The sequence below is a fragment of the Hippocampus zosterae genome, chromosome 7 (genome assembly GCF_025434085.1).
Source record: "Hippocampus zosterae strain Florida chromosome 7, ASM2543408v3, whole genome shotgun sequence".
NCBI lineage: Eukaryota > Metazoa > Chordata > Actinopteri > Syngnathiformes > Syngnathidae > Hippocampus > Hippocampus zosterae.
In genome coordinates, this window is record NC_067457.1 from 17,006,557 (window position 1) to 17,026,040 (window position 19,484).

The 19,484-nt window shown below is 48.9% G+C and overlaps 2 protein-coding genes and 1 long non-coding RNA gene across 6 annotated transcripts in view; 1 reads left to right on the top strand and 2 right to left on the bottom strand.

The window, feature by feature from the left end:
• The window catches only part of LOC127604114 (H-2 class I histocompatibility antigen, D-D alpha chain-like), a 190,500-nt gene that overhangs the window by 109,441 nt on the left and 61,575 nt on the right, over window positions 1-19,484 (top strand). The window contains exon 8 of one of the 4 annotated variants that reach the window (XM_052071007.1): window positions 18,528-18,544. The exons of the other annotated variants lie outside the window; for them this stretch is intronic. The gene's annotated coding sequence lies outside the window, so the exon portion shown is untranslated. Of the gene's footprint in view, window positions 1-18,527; window positions 18,545-19,484 lie in introns of those variants that run through there. 4 annotated transcript variants of the gene reach the window in all.
• LOC127604305 (uncharacterized) overlaps window positions 1-19,484 on the bottom strand; it is a 108,842-nt gene that overhangs the window by 29,700 nt on the left and 59,658 nt on the right. The gene's annotated exons all lie outside the window — the stretch shown is intronic.
• cart4 (cocaine- and amphetamine-regulated transcript 4) lies at window positions 16,182-18,799 on the bottom strand. The gene is made up of 4 exons (XM_052071339.1): window positions 18,510-18,799; window positions 17,954-18,105; window positions 17,290-17,376; window positions 16,182-17,095 (listed from the first exon to the last, which is right to left on the bottom strand). The coding sequence occupies exons 2-4, from the start codon at window positions 18,098-18,100 to the stop codon at window positions 16,988-16,990; spliced, it is 342 nt and encodes a 113-aa protein (XP_051927299.1). The 5' UTR covers window positions 18,101-18,105; window positions 18,510-18,799; the 3' UTR covers window positions 16,182-16,987.

The following is a 19,484-nucleotide window of genomic DNA, read 5'->3' on the forward strand; positions in this document are numbered from 1 at the left end:
CTGTTTGGTGCTTTCTACTGCCTTTATTACGGATTCGTGAAGTGTAATTTGGAATTCCCTCTCTATTCCTGTAGGTGGCCTTAGAATGTCCACCTGGCGTCAGTGACACGATTCTATTCTATATTTGCGGGTCAGGGAGAATTCAGCTTCTGCGTGTACTTAAACCAAAGAATGTAGTGTGAAGTCTGGACCATATTTCACTTGGTTGATTAGCAGCCCCCGAGGGGTTTCCTGGCCCCACCAAGTCTGGGGCCCCCTCCACGGGATATGTTTTTGCAGTTGGACCTCATAACCTTTGGGGCCCTCGGCCCCACCAAGTCTGGGGCCCCCTCCACGGGATATGCTTTTGCAGCTGGACCTCATAACCTTTGGTGCCCTCGGCCCCACCAAGTCGGGGGCCCCCTCCACGGGACATGTTTTTGAAGAACTGGCTCTCATAACCTTTGGTCTCCTCCGGCCACACCGGGTCAGATGACATGGTACTTTCTTTGTTTCTGGATTTGCATGAGAGGCGTACTTCCCCGCCTCTCATTATCATATTGTCTCTATATAATCTCATGAATGTGTTTCTTCGGGGCGGCCTGATAATATCTGAGACTCACAGGAGCCAGAATCGATTCCACTCTGACATCGGTAGAATAAAATCTTTTCCCAATCAGCCGTGGTCCCTGAAGTGCTCATTCGTCGGGAAACAGCCACCGATCACCGAGTGTTTTTTGAAGACCAGCGAAGCAGCAAACACCATATACTACATTTTTGGCGTCACGAACAGGATTCGTGTTCTCCAGGGGACCGGCCCGTCCGCTCTCTCCGCGAGCATCCAGCGGCCAGCCGACGACCTGTTGTGAGGTGAGTTGCTTGCACTCAAAGTCGCCGCAGCATGCTCGCTCTTGGAAAGGGGGGGAGGGAGCGTTGTCCCCCGCACGGAGGACAGTTAAACGGATCTGATGGGGCCACGGCGGGCTCCAGGGAAAGTTGTCTCTCCTAGTCAAAAGCCGTCATAATGCGACTATTGAAGGGGGAGTGGCCCCAAATAGAGACAGCAAAAGAAAAGTAAAAAATAAAAACAGGAAAAATAAATAAAAAACAATAAATAAAAACAGGAAAAATAAATAAAAAACAATAAATAAAAAGGGAACAGTAACAAAACGTTTTGGGAATTGTATGCGTGACATGTCTGGTGTGAATGATGAACGAGAAGAAAATAGTAGGAAGTCCCATAAAACGTGGACGTGGAAATTAGTCGTTTCAGTGGTCCCGCGGAGGATCGAAATTTTAGCTGTGTGATTGTGGCGGAAACACGGGTACGATTGAACTATGCTGCGACAAGAGATGGGTGAACCCAAACGGAGATGTCCGGTGGGAGCCTAGTCCCTGCCAAAGTCCAGCGCAAAAGGGAGGTTGCGTCGACCGCGTTTGGCTAATAGGAACGAGCGCAACCTTGGCATCCGTACCGTGTAGTGTGAGAGACGGCCAGCCACGGAATGTGGGCCGAAGAAATAGACGGCCAGCCACGGAATGTGGGCCGAAGAAATAGACGGCCAGCCACGGAATGTGGGCCGAGGAAATAGACGGCCAGCCACAGACATGTGGGCCGAAGAGAATGATGCGCGCGAAGCCACGTCGTTTGGGCACTGATCGAATTAGAGGTGTATGTGAGTTATAAGGCTTGTCAATTTAAATGCTGGTGTAAGAGGCCCCCAGGTAAAACGAAGGACTGGCGGTTTTTGAATATTGATTGAGCTGATACGATCTGCTTGCGGTTCGATTCCTCTATGGGGACGTGTCATAACAGCATACACATCTGTCAAAGTTTGATAAATTTGAGCCTGTACAGACCGCGTTTGGGAAATAGGTGCTGGACGGCTTGTGTGTGTAGAGAAAATCCCTCTGTGTGAAAAAGGGAAAACGTGGCAATGAGGCCTCTGGAATGCAAGGAGTGGTATACCTGGGGAAAAAAGTAATTTGTGTGCACACTTAAGTTAAATTCTGCAGAAAATAAAGGGGAAAATATAAAGCGCTATTAGAAACGAAACGAAACGAAAGTTAAGTAAGACGTGCGTATTTGTCAGTGCATATCTGCACTGTTAAACAACAAACTGCATAGCCGCAGTTGGCAAACAGCAAAACGTGGAATGGATTCGAATCCTGCTCTGTCTTCCTTGTTTGTGAGTGTCTGTCTTCTTTCTTTGTGAGTCTCTGTCTTCTTTGTTTGTGAGTGTCTGTGCGTGCAGAGACGTGTGGGATCCCTGTGTATGTGTGTATGTGTGTGTGTGTGTGTGTGTGTGTGTGTGTGTGTGAGGGTACCCATGGGTGTGTGTAAGTGAGCGTGCGTGTGTGCGTGTGTGCGCGTGTGCGCGATCGTGAGTAAGTGTGTGTGCGCTTGAGCGCGAGTGAGTGAGCGTGCTTGTAGAAAGAAACGAATGGAATGGATAGGATAGTGTGCTTCTCGGTGCTCTGGGGCGCGTGCCCGCCTGCGGTGCCCGCTCGGGGAGGGGAATCTGGCTTCGGGGACGGGACGGGGACTGGCCAACCTGTACCTGCCCACCGTGTTTCAAGGCTAGGCACTCCCCGTGTGGGTGACGTGGGGGCGGGGCGTGGGGCCGGAGTTGTGCCCATTTTGGGGCCGACCTTGCTGGTAGCGAGAAAAATGTGACAGGATGATGGGGGACGGCATGCGGAAGGAGCAAAATAATGCATGATCAACTGTGGAGGTCCTGAGGTAACTGAAACCCAGGAGAATGAATGTGCCACAGCTTTCTAACAAGAAACAAGAAGCATGGGAATGCTACCTAACGACACTAACATAGATGTGCCTGCATGCATCTCAAGAAAGAGTGTGGCCCCGCAAAAATAACACAAGGGTCAGCTGGCGGCCCCGAGACCCTCTGGGAGCAATGAGAAATTGGAGATGCAGAAAAGCCCGACTTGTTAATTTAAATTAAAGACAGAATGATTAAATTAAAAACCAATTATTGATATTGCTCTCTGGGGCTCTCCTCAATACTTCTGATCTTCTGTTTCCATAAAAAACCTGAGACGGCGGATACATCCGTTTCTCCAGGGGGACAAAGAGACACAGACTGAACTTCCAAGTCTTCTGGAGAAGAGCTTCGTGGAGCGTCGCATTCAAATTCTTAAGGCCAGTGTGATTTTGTCCACAAACTCTTGCATTTCACGCTAACCTGAGAACAGGGGTTGCATTGCAAACTGACTACAGGCTGATCATCATAAACTTGTGAACAATTGTTTTTCAAACAAGGTGTCATCTCCAACATAAGTTGAGTGCGGGTACAGAAATAGCGCGGACGGAATACACCGGATCAAATTACAATTGAGACAGCCGATCTTAAGGGGTCCATCTGAGGTTGGCAAAATCGTATGTGCATTGTTTAATTGATATTGTTATCTGCAATCCCAAAAAAAAAAAAAAAAAAAAAAAAAAAAAAAAAAATGGGGGAAAGGAACTCTGCTAGCCCAAGGGTGACCACCCCCATCGAGGTAGTGCGGAGAAACTACCCGCTCATTAAGGGGGTTGCAGAAATATCCAAAAAATGGAATAAAAGATGGCCTGACATCGAGAGGCCTTGGCCGGTGGAAGGGACTTTTAACAGGGAAGTAGTTGAGACTATACGTGCACTAGTATCAGCATACAAGGCAGGACAGAAAAAAGGAAAAAGAGGAGAAAAGAGGAAGGAAAAAAGAGAATGGGAATTGGGATTGTTAAAAATATTTGACGAAGAGGGACTCAAATTGAACCGAGAGTTCCAACAGAGAAAAGAGAAAATTAAAGCTGAAATGCAGGAAAATATGGAAGAAGCTAAGAACCTAATGGAAAAAGCAAACGTGCCTTTTTCACATGTGTCCCCTGTTAAGAATCCCCCACCGTATGATGTAAGTGAAGACCGTGGAAATGTATATCCGCAACTTCCGATAATCAACCAGGAAGGAAGTTATCAGCTGGAGTCAGAGGATAAGGACATTGTCGAAACAGGAAGAGCAAAGACCACCATCATCATGCACCCTAACCCTGCCCACAAAAGAAATAAAACACGATTTGCAAAACATGGCATTTTTGACTACACCAGAAAGGAGCTGCAGTATGACAGCCAGAGTGATGCTGAAGGAGCAGAGGGGGGCTATGACCCCACAATCAAAAGCATTTTGAAAAAAGCGGAGGAAAAAGGACGCACTCCGGGAAAAAAGATTAGAACAAGAACATATTTTAGTAGTACCGACAGTGGAAGCGACAGTAGTGATGATGACGGGGGAGACAAGGGTCCTACGCCTACCTCATGCTCCACCCCCACAGTCATGGAGGATTGGAGAAGAACCGCCTTAATGAGCATTAAGAACAGGAAAAAGCAATGCCTGGAGGAATTGGACTGGAGTGTGGAACCAAAGGAGCAAGAGGAGCTGGAGGAACAATTGCAAAGGTTGGAGGTCGCTGAACGCAAGCTGAAGAAAGAAACGTCCAAAATACCAACATCCCTTTTGAGCCAGGAGCGAAGATCAAGGCGGGCAAATACAATCCTACCAGTCTTGGTGAGAGGACAACAGCTGGAATACAAACCATGGCAGAATTCTGACATGTCAGCCATCCTTGAGAAGCTGCCCACCATTCAAGACGGAGCACACCCTTGGATATCCAAATTGGAGGAGTGCATGGTGGGAACCCAGTTCGCGGTAGGAGACATTAAGAGGCTTCTAGCTAACGTGGTAGGAGTCCATACCATGAAAGATATTTTGGGAAAAGCAGGGTTACACCGCTTTGCTACAACATCAGCAAATGACTCTGACCTGTTTGCAGCAGTCCGAGGCCAGATGTGGGGAGCACTGAAGGCAGCGTACCCGACCAATGTAAACCCTGATAATATTGTGCTCGAACCCCTGGGACTGACAGAGAACGCACGCTCATACGTAGCAAGAGCATATCAGACTTGGAGACACATCACAGGAAATGATCCGGATACAACCCAAATGGAAAAATCTATCTTGCGGGATAAGATCCAGAAGGGCCTGCCCGTGCAAGTGAGGAGCAAGCTGGCCGAAGTGGTGGGACTGGGAAGCATGACGACTAATGTCTACACTGATCACATCGCTCATCAAGTTGATTGGTTCCGCAAGAAGGAGATGGCTCAAAAGGAGCAGGACCAAGAAGTGGTGAGGAGGCTGAACCAAGTGCAGCTCGCGGACAATAAAAAAGAAAAGAAGCAGGCAGTCGTGGTGCAAGCTCCACCGCAACAAGTCATTCTACAGCCCACGTCCCCGCATGGTCTAACTCCGCAAGCAGCCATGGCGGTGCCCTTCAGCCCAGCCCCTCAATGGGGAAACAGACCGGCCCATCTCTGGGGAGACGCGGCCCGGGAAGACAAAGGACGGGCAGGAAGGCCTAATCTCCCGGGGGGCCGACAACAGCGACCTGATGCGTGCTATAATTGCGGTCGACCAGGCCACATAGCTCGCCAGTGTAATAGGCCCTATAACAATTCCTCCGGAGGTGGTTTCAGAGGGGGGACCAAACCACGAGGCCAAAGGCCTCAGGGCCCGGTAAACCCCTTTGGGGGCCCGGAGCCTGGATTTTAGGGGTGCCCAGAGGGCCCTAAGGGGGGATGTCAGCTGGTAGTGTCAGGTCCGGAACAGGAGCCAACAATAACAGTGAAAGTAAATGGTCAGCCTGTGACAGCTATGGTTGACAGCGGAGCGGCTTTCACTTGTATCCGGCCCGAAGACGCTACACATCTCCCCATGTCCGGTCATTTTGTGCGGACAATAGGGTTCGAGGGTATTAAACAGCTGATTCCTTCCACAAGACCAGTAAAGCTCTGCTGGCAAGACCACACAATAAAAATTCCAGTCCTGGTGTCAAACCGTACGCCCGTTGCCCTCCTCGGCAGAGATGCCCTGTGTGGATTGACCTGTACCATAAAGTGTTCTCCCGATGGATGTGAGGTTGAAATACCAAACAAAACGTGCCACGAGGTGATGATGCTGTCAAAGTCCGGGAAGTCAACGCCCACTGTAATTTGGGTGGGAGATGTCAGCGACAACCTATTGGAACCTTACAAGAAGTGGGAAAAGTTTATCCGCTCCAATAGACCAGGAGCAAGGACCCCAGAGTACCCATTCCACTGCACGCTACAATATCACAAAGACCTAACGCAGGCACAGGCAGAAGAGTGGTTGCGTCAGCAACCGCAAGAAGTGCAATTGAACGGCACTTGCATTATCCTGGGACCACAGGGAGTGGCCATGAAAATCCAGAGAAACGGATTCATCAACAAGGAATTTAAAGTCAAAAATAGCATCCCACATGTGACTTTGTTGATAGCAGAAGACTGGGAGCAGCAACATGTAGGAGAAATGATGGCGGAGGCGGAAACGATCAAGTTTTCCCCGCTGGCAGGAAACAATGCTTTGTGGGTGAGTGTTGATAAACGGTTCATGAAGATCATGGTTTCAGCGCATGGACATGGACAGCCCCAAACGGTACAGCTGTCACACGACTCCATCCTCAGTATGACGACAGATCAACTCAAAGAGGACATGCTCCGACAGGTACCCGACTACCTGTGGTCTCGCCACAGTACGGACATTGGACTTGTAAAATCGGCACAACCAGTAACAGTGGATCTTCGGCCAGGCTGCAGACCGCCATGGAAGACACAGTACCCCCTGAAAGAGGAAGCAGTGCGGGGGATTGAAACACAGATCGAAGGATTGCTCGTGGCAAATGTGTTGAGAGTGACGCAGACCCCTCTTAGCAATACGCCAATACTGCCCTTGAAAAAGCCTGACAACACCCACCGACTAGTACATGACCTCCGAGCCGTGAACGAAGTAGTGATTGACAATGTAGCCGATGTGCCAGATCCGCACACCCTGCTGGCACAGATTCCGCCGGACGCGGAATGCTTCTCAGTGGTGGACCTTTGTGGCGCCTTTTTCAGTGTCCCACTCAGTAGCGAATCACAAGGACTGTTCGGGTTCACATTCAAAGGACAGTTTTATCAATATCAGAGACTTCCTATGGGTTACAAACATAGCCCTCATGTGTTTAACAAAGTGTTAAAGGATGATCTCGAAGGGCTCGAAAGGCAGGTGCAGAGCACTGTTATTCAATATGTGGATGACATTATTGTCTGTGCATCGGATGTCGAGACGTGCCACAAAGACTCGATCAAACTATTGCAAATTTTGGCAGAAAAAGGTCACAAAGTGTCACAAAAGAAACTACAATACTGTCAAAAACAGGTTGACTATTTGGGCCAGAAAATATCGTATGGACAGAGACGTATCTCAGATGGCCATTTGGAGGCGATACGAAAGGCTCCAAAACCCAGAACTGTTCGGCAAATGTTAACCTTTCTGGGAATTGCGGGATATTCGGCCTCCTGGGTCGAAGAATACGCCAAATTGGTAGGGCCGTTAAGAGCTATGATCAAAGACACAGGCAATAATGATCTCCACGCCACGCTGGATTGGACACAGGATGGCCATGTGGCGTTTGAAACAATCAAAGCAAGATTGCAAGAGGCTCCGGCATTGGCTTTATCAGATTACACGAAAAATTTTGTGTTATTCACGTCAATCTCGGCGGGGGGTAGGTTTGCATGTGCAATTCTTTGTCAGCCTACAGGTACGGGGTCTGGACCCCAACCTGTGGCCTATTATTCGACATCCTTCTCCGAGGTGGAGATGGGCCTGCCGCCATGCTATAGAGCAATGGTTGGAGTCTATTTGATGTATGACAAAGCCTCGGCTATCACCATGGGCTATCCTGTGACAATTCTTACTCACCATAGTCTTCGGACGCTGTTGAACCACGGCAAGTACACCTTGACAGAGCCCCGGCTTCGGGACTATTACAGGCTCTTGGAGCAAGAGGATGTCACTCTAGCAAGGTGTACTACGGTAAACCCAGCTGAGTTTTTGCCAACTTCAGAGGACGGGGACCCCCACGATTGTTTGCATGAGTCAGAAAAATACTCTAGACTGCGGTCCGATTTGCAAGCTATCCCCCTGAGGGAAGCGGATCTCGAACTATGGACAGACGGCTCTTGTTATCGAGTCGGAGAAAATTTATGCGCGGGCTATGCGGTCGTGCAAGCGCAGGGACCTGAGTTTGTAACGATCAAAGCCGAAGTGGTGCCACAACCGGCCTCGGCCCAACTTGCTGAACTGGTGGGGTTAACAGAAGCATGCCTGCTCGCAGAAGGGAAAAGAGTGACAGTCTACACAGATTCGGCATATGCGCATAGCGTGTGCCACCTGTTCGGTGCTGTGTGGAGGAATCGGGGGTTCAAGAAGACTGACGGTTCCCCCATCCAGCATCATGCGCAGATAATGAAGCTGCTGGTGGCCATGATGAAACCTAGAGAAATAGCCATTGCAAAATGTGCTGCCCACAAGTCCGATGCATCCAGAGTCACGCAGGGAAATAGAGTGGCGGACGAAGCAGCCAGGGCTGTCACGAAAGGCAGCCAGAAAGGGAAAGTTTTGTTGGTTACGCATGAGGTCGATCTCGAAGACAAGGTGACGCTCAGAGATGTAATCTTAATGCAGGCAGCCGTTAACCCGATGGATAAACACCTTTGGGAGCAAAGGGGGGCGAGTCAGGACCCTACGGGACTGTGGAGAAATCACGAAGGGCTGGTAGTGGCGCCGCCGGATTTGCTGGGACTATTAATCCAAGAGGCACATGGGTTGGCCCATGTGTCAAGGGGGGAGGTAAAGAGAAAAATAACCGCAGAATACGGGTTTTGGGCGCCATATTTGCTCGAACAAATCGACCAGGTAATTGGAAAATGTGCAATCTGTTTGAAAAACAATGTGAGAAGAGGGGTAGCCACCCCCACGGGTTATATCCCGACTCCTAATGGCCCCATGAGAGAACTAGTGGTGGATTTTGTCGACATGATACAACCTGTCGAAGGGAAAAGATATATGTTGGTGGTCGTAGACCGGTTTTCAAGATGGCCGGAGGCCTGTCCAACTAAACGGAAAGATGCTCAGTCTGTGGCCAAGTTTCTGTGCCGCGAAGTTATCAGCAGATGGGGTCTGCCGGATAGGATTTCTTCAGATAACGGGAGAGAGTTTGTGGATAAAACGGTCAAAATCATAATGCAAAAATTGGGAATTAAACAGCGGCTCGGAGCAGTGTATCATCCACAAAGCCAAGGCATTTGTGAAAAAATGAACGGCGTCATAAAAAATCGAATTTCCAAAATTTGTCAACATACTGGCTTGAATTGGATAGCTGCCTTACCACTGGCACTGATGGTTTGCCGGTCGAGTGAATTGCGCGATTTGCATTTGACCCCACATGAATTGGTAACCGGTAGACGCATGCCTTCGCCGTGTTTGCGTACCAGTGGGAAAGGCCCAAGCCTGTCAATTTTGGAGGACGAAATGAAAGCCTATGTCAAACATTTAACCAAGATACATAGGAATATCTCCACCTATGTTGTTGACAGGCAGAAACAAGAAGAAACACAAGAGAGACGCGAAGCAAATACTAAAGACACGGTTCAGCCAGGAGACAAGGTGTATGTGAAAGTGTTCCGCCGCAAGTGGTACAACGAAAGACGGCAGGGGCCATTTGAAGTTGTCCGCTGTACCGGAACGGCGGTGCAAGTGAAAGGGTCGCCTACCTGGTACCATCTGACACACTGCGTCAAGGTGCCCAAAGATGGAGAACCCCAAAGGGGGAGTCACGGCTGCGAGAACTCCGAACAACTGCCAGAACAAGAGCCGCCCAGGGGCCCTGATCGGGAGGAAGACGGGCAAGGTCGGACTGTGGTGGATAACGTGTCTGCTGTATCTGTTCCTGAGGACATCGGGGGCGGCACAGCCGACGATCAAGGAGGCCAACAGTTCGACAATGTCAATCTCGACAACGCGCCCTCCCCAGATACAGGTGACTCTCCCCAACACAGCAACACCGTGCCAACTACCACCGGAGATGGTGCCCCACAGGGACACGGTCACCCAACAGGGCCCAGTGACGGACGCCCAGTCCGCCACAGAGTCCGGTCGCAGCGTTACATCGAGCAATGTTGAGGGAGTGTTGGGAAGTGCTGTCATACTGCCATGTAGGTGCGCGAGGGCAGGAAGGTCCCTGTGCAGACACACAGCCAAATGGGAAGACAACACCGGTAACACCCTTGCCCTGGCCCAGCGAACATATGGGGACAATGTACTGTTTCTAAATACATATAGGCGATTTGAGGTGTTAGGGGATTGCGCTCTATTTCTGACAAAAATTGGCATGAGTGATTTCGGAAACTATACGTGTACCTGTTTCAAAATGGGAGTGGGAAAAGCAGAACGCATGGGCGACCAAACTACGGTAGACAGTGTTACTTTCGTGACATTGACGGAGAAAAAAGAAATTGATGACAAACAACCAGACATCCCAGCCACTGAGTATGTTAAGACGGAGAAGGCAGACACAATCAAAATTGACAATGTATCCATGACGAGTGGCGACAACATTGAAACGCAGCTGGCCGCGTCGGGGACGCGCAAGGCAACGGCGAAGGCGGTAAAGCCGACGCCTGACGTTCCAGGACCTGTCCACGAAGCGTTTGCGGACTCGGACTGGTCCCCGGCGGAGGTGCGAGCCAATTTGCATGCTATGGCAAGACGGGAAGCTGTTTGGAAGGCTTATGGGTTCGATGCTTTGGCATTACCGGAGGTGGATGAATGGGCAGGAAGAAACATGTGGTATCAACTGACGGCGCATTCAATCAAGGCGTCCAAGGTAGTGAGTGGGCCGTGCTTGGTGAGGGTAAAATCACCAAGTACGCTGAAAGCTGTTTTTCAGACTGTTCCAGTGCCGGTATCTGACGATTGCCAACTTAGGCTACTGCTTTGGTTGGTGTACGAGCAATCGTGGAAAGCCCCTGAAACTGACGCTCAGGTCAGAAAGACTTTTAAGCCCACAGGGGTGTGCGCGTGGATAAGTGAACTTCCCTATTTGAATATGCTTGCCGTGCATGAGGACATTCAAGTTGCAGTGCCAGAATCCATCGATGTGCCGTCTATAAAGGTGCCCGTCTGTTTTTGCTCTAATGTGACTCACGGGGGTCCGGGGGTGCCTATGGGGGTGGCAGATTGCGACCATTACTCTATGCAATTCCCAGGGGAAGCGGGGGGGGAAAGAGGAGCCATCCATCCGGTGACCTTTCCTCTACCCAACTCCTATAATGCGATTACGGTGATGGTGGAGAATCGCACGGTGCCTGGAAACACAACCATAGGTAACCTTAGAGACATCTGGTGGGTATGTGGGACTAGAGCTTATCTGTTTTTGCCTTATGGATGGCTGGGTTGCTGCTATTCTGCTACCCTGAAGCTCCCGTTTGAGGTGATGACAATAAAGAGGGGACACAAGCCAGAGGGGGAGACTTATCAGGCGGTCCCAAGCAGGGCCAAGAGGGAGATGGCGGCGTTTCACACTAGGGAGGCATACCATTGGAGAATTAGCTTGGGAGAAAAATGGGGCATTGGGATCTTTCCCTGGTATGGAGTGACATTTTTGGCCGAGCACATTGACAATATTACGTATACCCTCCAGGGATTTGCGGATGAGACGATCAGGGGTTTCCGACAGTTATCACTTACCCAGAAGAGCCATCGGTTGACCCTGCTTAAACATGACATGGCTTTGGATTATATCTTGGCGAGGCAAGGGGGGTTGTGCATAGCCCTGAACTTGACAGATGACGCCTGCTACACTTTGATCCCTGATAACACCGACAACATTACCAGTGTCATCGACGCGCTTAAAATCATTCAAGATTCTTTTGGGCCGTCTGAGGGAGCTGGCTGGTCAGCAACCAGCTGGATACAGGATAGACTGGGACCTATAGGGACGGTAGTGGCGCAGGCGTTGGGGGCGCTCGTGATATCACTATGTGTGGTGCTTTGTTTTTGCACTGTGATAATGACTGGCGCAAAGGCCATGATATTACGGTGGATAGGCGTGGTAGTGCCTGGGGATCAGACCCAGATGCCGCTGCTCCCGATCGACCATAAGACTGAGCCGATTTACTCTGGTGGAATGATAGTGACTGACAGGTACTCGGATTAAACATAATAAAATGATAAGGGGAGTGCGTGTGAGAGGAGAATTGATATCAGAAAAAAAAAAAAAAAAAAAAAAAAAAAAAAATAGAGCTGTACACGAAAATGAAAACCCAAAGTTAGGGGATGAAGGAGTGGGAACATCTGCGTAGCGCCACTTCCTTGGGTTTTTATTTTCCTGTTTGTGTGATGCGTTGCATGATCCTACGGGAGTGTGATCCACCATATGTCGTTGTCCGGCCCGCGACCAGTTTACCGTCGTTATTGTGTCAAAAGTTGCATGTGTTTTGCGTTGAGTGCCATTGTCATCACGCGATACTGGCAGGAGTTCTTGTTCGTTCCAGAACCTCTGGATGCTGACCGGGGCCGTGCAAGGGACTCTATGGACAGTGACCTGGACATAAGGACTTTGTATGGACAGCAGGCCCTGGGCAGTGATACCCAGCACGTTCCATCGCTGAAGATTCGGGGAATGGACTCTGCCTCGGCACGCACATACACATGAAGAAGGGGGCGTCATTTCGGGGGCTTGTTTTGATAGCATGTTTTGATATCTCATTACTATATACCTCATTGTTTATTCCAGTATTTTTACCTCATTTTGTTACCTGCTGGCCGGCTGATCATGTAACGGTACAATTTCACTGTTTGGTGAGCTCATACTGTTTTGTGGATTGTAATGTGCCAGGGCTCCTTACATCTGGTTGACACCAGGTGAAGGGAACCACTGGGGATGGTAGAAAGGGCCTTCCTCTTTTTCCTTGTCATTAGACTGGCGAGGTTTTTTCTCGAGGAGGGGCCGGCAGCTTTTTGGGGCTTCTAACGGGCCACACCAAATTCATTACTTCGCAATTTGTCACCGTTGTAAGGGTATTACCTAAGGGGGGTGGTATCGTCGTTTGAATTATGCGGACTTCAATTTTCTTTGCTCGTGGTTCCTGAGAGGCCTCAGATTGTTGTCAGGGAGCAATTGGCTAACTAAATAGTTTGAGTTTTCCTAGTTAAAATAACCTTAAGTAGCATGCCTTGAGCGTGATTTAGACTGAAGATTTTAGGCCAAATTGTAGTCGTGAGCATATATAAAATTTGATTGGGGAAAGATGTTTGGACCTTTACCGATGGTATCTTCTGTTAGACCGTTTCCGGGACTACTACTTTGTCCCGGAAGGGGGGAATGAAGTGTAATTTGGAATTCCCTCTCTATTCCTGTAGGTGGCCTTAGAATGTCCACCTGGCGTCAGTGACACGATTCTATTCTATATTTGCGGGTCAGGGAGAATTCAGCTTCTGCGTGTACTTAAACCAAAGAATGTAGTGTGAAGTCTGGACCATATTTCACTTGGTTGATTAGCAGCCCCCGAGGGGTTTCCTGGCCCCACCAAGTCTGGGGCCCCCTCCACGGGATATGTTTTTGCAGTTGGACCTCATAACCTTTGGGGCCCTCGGCCCCACCAAGTCTGGGGCCCCCTCCACGGGATATGCTTTTGCAGCTGGACCTCATAACCTTTGGTGCCCTCGGCCCCACCAAGTCGGGGGCCCCCTCCACGGGACATGTTTTTGAAGAACTGGCTCTCATAACCTTTGGTCTCCTCCGGCCACACCGGGTCAGATGACATGGTACTTTCTTTGTTTCTGGATTTGCATGAGAGGCGTACTTCCCCGCCTCTCATTATCATATTGTCTCTATATAATCTCATGAATGTGTTTCTTCGGGGCGGCCTGATAATATCTGAGACTCACAGGAGCCAGAATCGATTCCACTCTGACATCGGTAGAATAAAATCTTTTCCCAATCAGCCGTGGTCCCTGAAGTGCTCATTCGTCGGGAAACAGCCACCGATCACCGAGTGTTTTTTGAAGACCAGCGAAGCAGCAAACACCATATACTACATTCGTCTTACTGTTTATTGTGTATGTTAAATCGCTCCATGTACAGCACTTTGTATGCTGCGATGGCTGTTTGAAAGTGCTCTATAAATACTGTTGACTTGACTTGACTTGTTTAGGATGACTCATGTTCAGAGAGGCGTGCCTGTTGAACCCTCTGGAGTTCGATTGGGGAAAAAAAGGTATGTCGAGCTAAATCTCATTGAGTCTCAAAATGAGGTGGGAAATAGAAGGAAGCCAAATCATCATCATCAGTGCCAATACGATGTTCTGAGATCTTCTACTCAAAAGGGAAGGGCGTGTGGATATTGTCACGTTTCGGTTTTTCGGTCTGGCCAGCAGGTGGCATGAGCGGTCTTCCTAGCACACCTGCTGGCAATCATTAATCAAGAGAGACACTATTTAAGGACTCCTACGTTCTACACCTGTTGTGGGAGTATTGTTTATGGTGTTGCTTTCCTCGTTGCTTTCCTCGTTGCTTTCCTCGTTGCTTTCCTCGTTGCTTTCCTCGTTGCTTTCCTCGTTGCTTTCCTCGTTGCTTTCCTCGTTGCTTTCCTCGTTGCTTTCCTCGTTGCTTTCCTCGTTGCTTTCCTCGTTGCTTTCCTCGTTGCTTTCCTCGTTGCTTTCCTCGTTGCTTTCCTCGTTGCTTTCCTCGTTGCTTTCCTCGTTGCTTTCCTCGTTGCTTTCCTCGTTGCTTTCCTCGTTGCTTTCCTCGTTGCTTTCCTCGTTGCTCATTGACTAGTGGCTTTTGACCTCGTCGTGTTTTCGCGTGTAGTCTCGGTACCAAGTTTTTGTGTAAGTACCATTTTGTTTTGATGATCTGGCTTTTCTTGCGTGTACAAAGTGTTACATTGTTTTTCGTTCGTAGTTTGTGGGCTTTGCTTTCCTTTTCTTGCTATTTTGTGCAAGCACCTTTTGTTAGTCGTTTTTGATTTACCTCCTGGTCCTCATTGTGGACCAGCGCTTTATGTTCTCGCTTAGTTTCGGTTCGATTTAGACATTAAATTGTCTTTACATCGGAGACCTTGTTTTTGTCTACGTTTTTTGGATCCCCCTCCCTGACTGGGTTTATCCGAGTTCGTAACAGATATATTGTCGATTACAAAAGGATTTAAAAAGGAGTTAGTTATTCCTTCATTTCTCCAAAACATAGTCATCAAATTCAAAATGAAAGCTAGTATCAATTTCCGAAAATGTAATTACAGAGTTTTTGAGTGAAAAATGGCTCATATCTGCCGGATGATCCCTTTCAACGATAATGAACTAAAACTACACAAATCGAACTCGGCATGTTTTCTTTCATGTCTTTACTGTTCTGAAATGTCGAATAGTTTAATTGGAATCCTGGTAAAAAGAATTCAATAATTACTTCTTTTCCAAGAGTAGTGCACACAAACGCGCGCACACCGAGATGAGGTTTCACTTTGCCTTTGAAAGCGCTGCGCAAAGGCCATCTTTTCATGTTTTTTTTTTTGTTCCCCACGTTGCGAATGCGTAAATAGCTTTCCTTCTGCGTGTGTGACGATGTCCTCTTATCAGTGCAGTAAATGCCAGCACGGTGAATAGCCCGTTTGGTCTGAGCCAAACGAAGCAATGAAAAAAACGTTTGAAAGCATCGCCGTGACGTCACATCGCTCGTCTTTGATCGGACGATCGCCTTCGCTTCAACCAGCAAAATGAGCTCACATGTCCATCCGTCCCAAAGTCACATCAACCACATCATACACGTCATTGACGAGGCCCCAGAACTATTTTTGATTTGATTACTACGTCAACTACAGTGATCCCTCGCGATTTCGCGGTTCGTTTATCGCCGCTTCGGTGCATCTCAAATTTTTTCAAACATATTCATTAAAAAAAAAAATCATATACATGGAGTGCTGTACTGTATATGTTGCTCTATGTGACTCGCTGTTGCTTTGCAGTTTCTCGTGGACCGTTTGCGGTCTACTTCGTGGATTTTTGTTTAGCGCGGGTGGTTTTGGTCCCCATTAACCACGATAAACGAGGGATTACTGTATATTGAAAAAGTCGAGGAGATGATAAAAGCTCATATTGTGATTTTCGATTAAATGTTTCAGTCTAAAGTTAACATATTGTGTCCGGTGCACCCAAATTCTGCTCATGATTAGTGAGTATAACAAATGAGTTGATTGGGATTTTGAGTGGGTGGGCTGAGCTCGACACGGCACGGCGTGTTGACAGGAAGCCATGTGACAAGTCCGGCTTTGTGAAGATTGTTTATTAACAAGATTCAGATGAAACAAGGTGATACTTGAAAGGTCACAGCGGGAAGGACAGAGAGGAGCGGGCGGTGCCGTGGGCGAGCCACACCCTGTGGGGGGACGCCATGAAATGACATCGTTGCGCCACAACGCATCGGTCGGCTTTTTTTTTTTTTTTTTTTTACATCGGCCTTCTTTATCTTACTTTGTTGTGGATGTCAGCTTTAAGTCATTCCCTGCCAGCCACATATTAACATTTTTGACAGTTCTTGTGTTCAATGATTATATACAGTATATCGCAAATCTACCAAATGAAAGGAGTGACTCTCTCCTTTCACCAAAGAACAGCTTGAGTCTGCATTTCTCCGTTCTTTCAACAATAGGTTGTACAAAATGCAGCCTTTTTTTTCGAGCGGACTTCCAACCTGTGCAGATGTCATGGCTATTATGGGGCATCCGCGCCATCGACTGACGGTTGCTCATCACTTTAAGTTGTTTCCGTGTTTGATGCAGCGGAGCAGCATCAGATGTGCCTCCACCCATCCCGATTGAAAACAATCAAAAAAACAAAAAAAACAAGAATTGACAAGCATACCCGTCAATGGCAGTGAATGACTTTTAACTGCTATCCGTTAGCCTGCTAGCTAGATAACAGAAGACTATTGTGTGGGGAAAGAGTCGTGAAGTGTTGCAAAATGTTCTAAAATGATGTCGGGAGTTGTGATGCGTTTGGTGCGCTGGCATTGTCGCGGGTGGGGGGTGGGGATGGGGGTCCACGCGGGCGTTCAGTAGCAGCGCAGGAAGAAAGTGTTGCACGCCGTCCCTCGCAGGCAGTCGCACAGCCGTCCGATTCGGGGGCCGTGTTTCATGGCGCAGCGCTCGCCCACGTCGCACTGACGCACGACATGCACACAAACAGACAAATCACCTTGAATACAAAATGAATGCACGCGCAAGGAGCATGGAGTAATTGCCCTTAAAAACAAACGTCATGAATTGTACGGTGTGCATCCATATATGTGCGCGCGTGAGCTTTTTTGTAGGGGCGGCCTGCCTTGTGATTGACAGGTGTCAGCAGCGTTCTCACCCGAGGAAAAAAACTGGCCTTCTTCTCCCGCGATAGGCCGGCGCCACCGCCTTCCGCCTCGTCCAGGAAGCCCTGCAGCACCTCCGCCTTCACACACACACGCACACACACCCACACACAAACACACACACACACGGTGTCAAGAGAGATGACGACATGCTGTGGCATGCGCGCGTCCCGATGGCGTGAAACATGTCATTGTAGGTTCATGACTGGTCGCTACGTTGGTGGACTGCTAATGAGCAGAAAAGACTCATTAGCCAGATCATTAAAGTCACCCTCCTATCACTTAATTAGATGCGATTGCTTCACTCTAATTACAGCAAAGTTTCACAACCCTGCCATTGACTGTCAGACAATTTAGGTCCTTTTTTTTTTTTGGCCGGCAACGTGAATTCGGCGCGAGGGAGACTGAGACGAGCACGGGTTGGGGATGGCAGACTCAAAGAGGGAGGTCTGTGTCATTGTGGGCGTGATCACGGCTGGCTTCACTTGTGGCAGACGCCGACAAAAACACATTCACAGAGACAAACACAAATACACAGGCCCAAATGTGCACACATGAATTACACAGACAGACACACGCACACACACACACACACACACACACACACACACACACACACACACACACACACACACACACACACACGGACGGACTGACCAGGTCATCATTCGTGAGTCGGAAGAGTTTGGGTTGGTCGGGTGCGGCTGGAACCTGCACATCGGCGTCCAACCTTTGACCCCAGCATAGGACTGTCAACAGGGACAGACACACATGGAGGAACAGGAACAATCGCATGCGCTCCATCACACCTGAAAAAAAAATCCCAGCTGACTTTGGACTGGAACATGTCAAAACACACACACACAAACACACACACACACGCACACACACATCCTGTTTTTGTTGTCTCGCTCCTCCAACAAACCTGATTGAAATACTCAGGACGGTCATCAGGCTTGTGCATAGCTTTGAATTAGGTGTGATGGAGCAAACGGGCTGGCCAGAGGTTCCCGAGGACTGGACTTGGGGACCGCTAATTCAGAGATTTTTTTTGGGAGTAGGGGAGTTTGCCAGAGGCTTTTCTGCCAAATGCAAAAGGCAGAGCTCGGATTCGAACCCTGAGCAGAACTGCGAGACAGACGTGCTTCCTGCTTGCCCATTGCCCGACCTCCTGAAAAACAATCAAGCCAAATTCAAAGTTGGAAATTGTCACCTGGCTCTGAGCTGGCAGATTCTTTTTTCTTCTTCGGTTCCTCCTTCTTCTTGTCTTCTTCTCGCCGTTGTCGTGTGCCGCGGCATTGTGGCACCTTCGCCTTTATGCTCTCCTCTCCCTCCTCCCACCTTTGTCATTCGTCATGTCGTCACATCAAAAGTGCGCCCGCTTGGGGTCTGGCCGCCCCTTTGATGGATGAAGCTGGTGCTTGCTCCATATTCAACAGGTCGCTGCAAGGTGACCGGACGCCACAGTTGCAGTTCCGACCGGTGGGTCCCGAGGCACTCGTCAAAAGAGCGCTGAATGCCGCGCTGGCTGCGTGTGGGCTTGTTTTTTTTTTTTTTACGTGCCTGTGTGTGTGCGTGTGTGTGCTTGCACGAGAGGCACAAATAGAAGTTACTCACAAGATGAATAGTAGAAAGAAAAGTCAACCACAAAAGTAAGCTTGAATTTCAGGTTGTGCAGTACCATGTTGTGCCACAAGTTGGCAGCTGGCAGCACTGAGCTCTTGTGGAAGAGATGAAGCATAACTAAGAGCAAGAAGATGTCTGCTGTCTTTGTGTGTGTCTTCAAGCAGGAGTTGTTGGAAGGGTTAGACTGAGCCCAATATAGATGCTACTTTCTGTTAGCCCGTCTATGGCGTTTCAAGTTATATGTTAGCGTGAAGCTAACATGCTCCGGCTGGATGAAAAAAGGGAGTGTGTCTCCCACCGCATGAGCAATAACATCAACACAGGGGCTCCCGTGTGCCCCCCCCCCACACTGTGACAGAGGTCAGGGGTCATGTCAAGTCCTTCAAGCCCATTGGGAGAGCACCTGCGACCCATCGCTGCGTCCTGCTGCTTCAAGCACAAGCAAGTAAAAAAAAAAAACATTTTGCGCTCATTTGCATGATGTGAATAGGGTGCAAGTTCATGCGACCGAGGTCTGTGTGTTTTCATGAGCTAGCATGCGTGACCCTGTCAGGAAGACAAA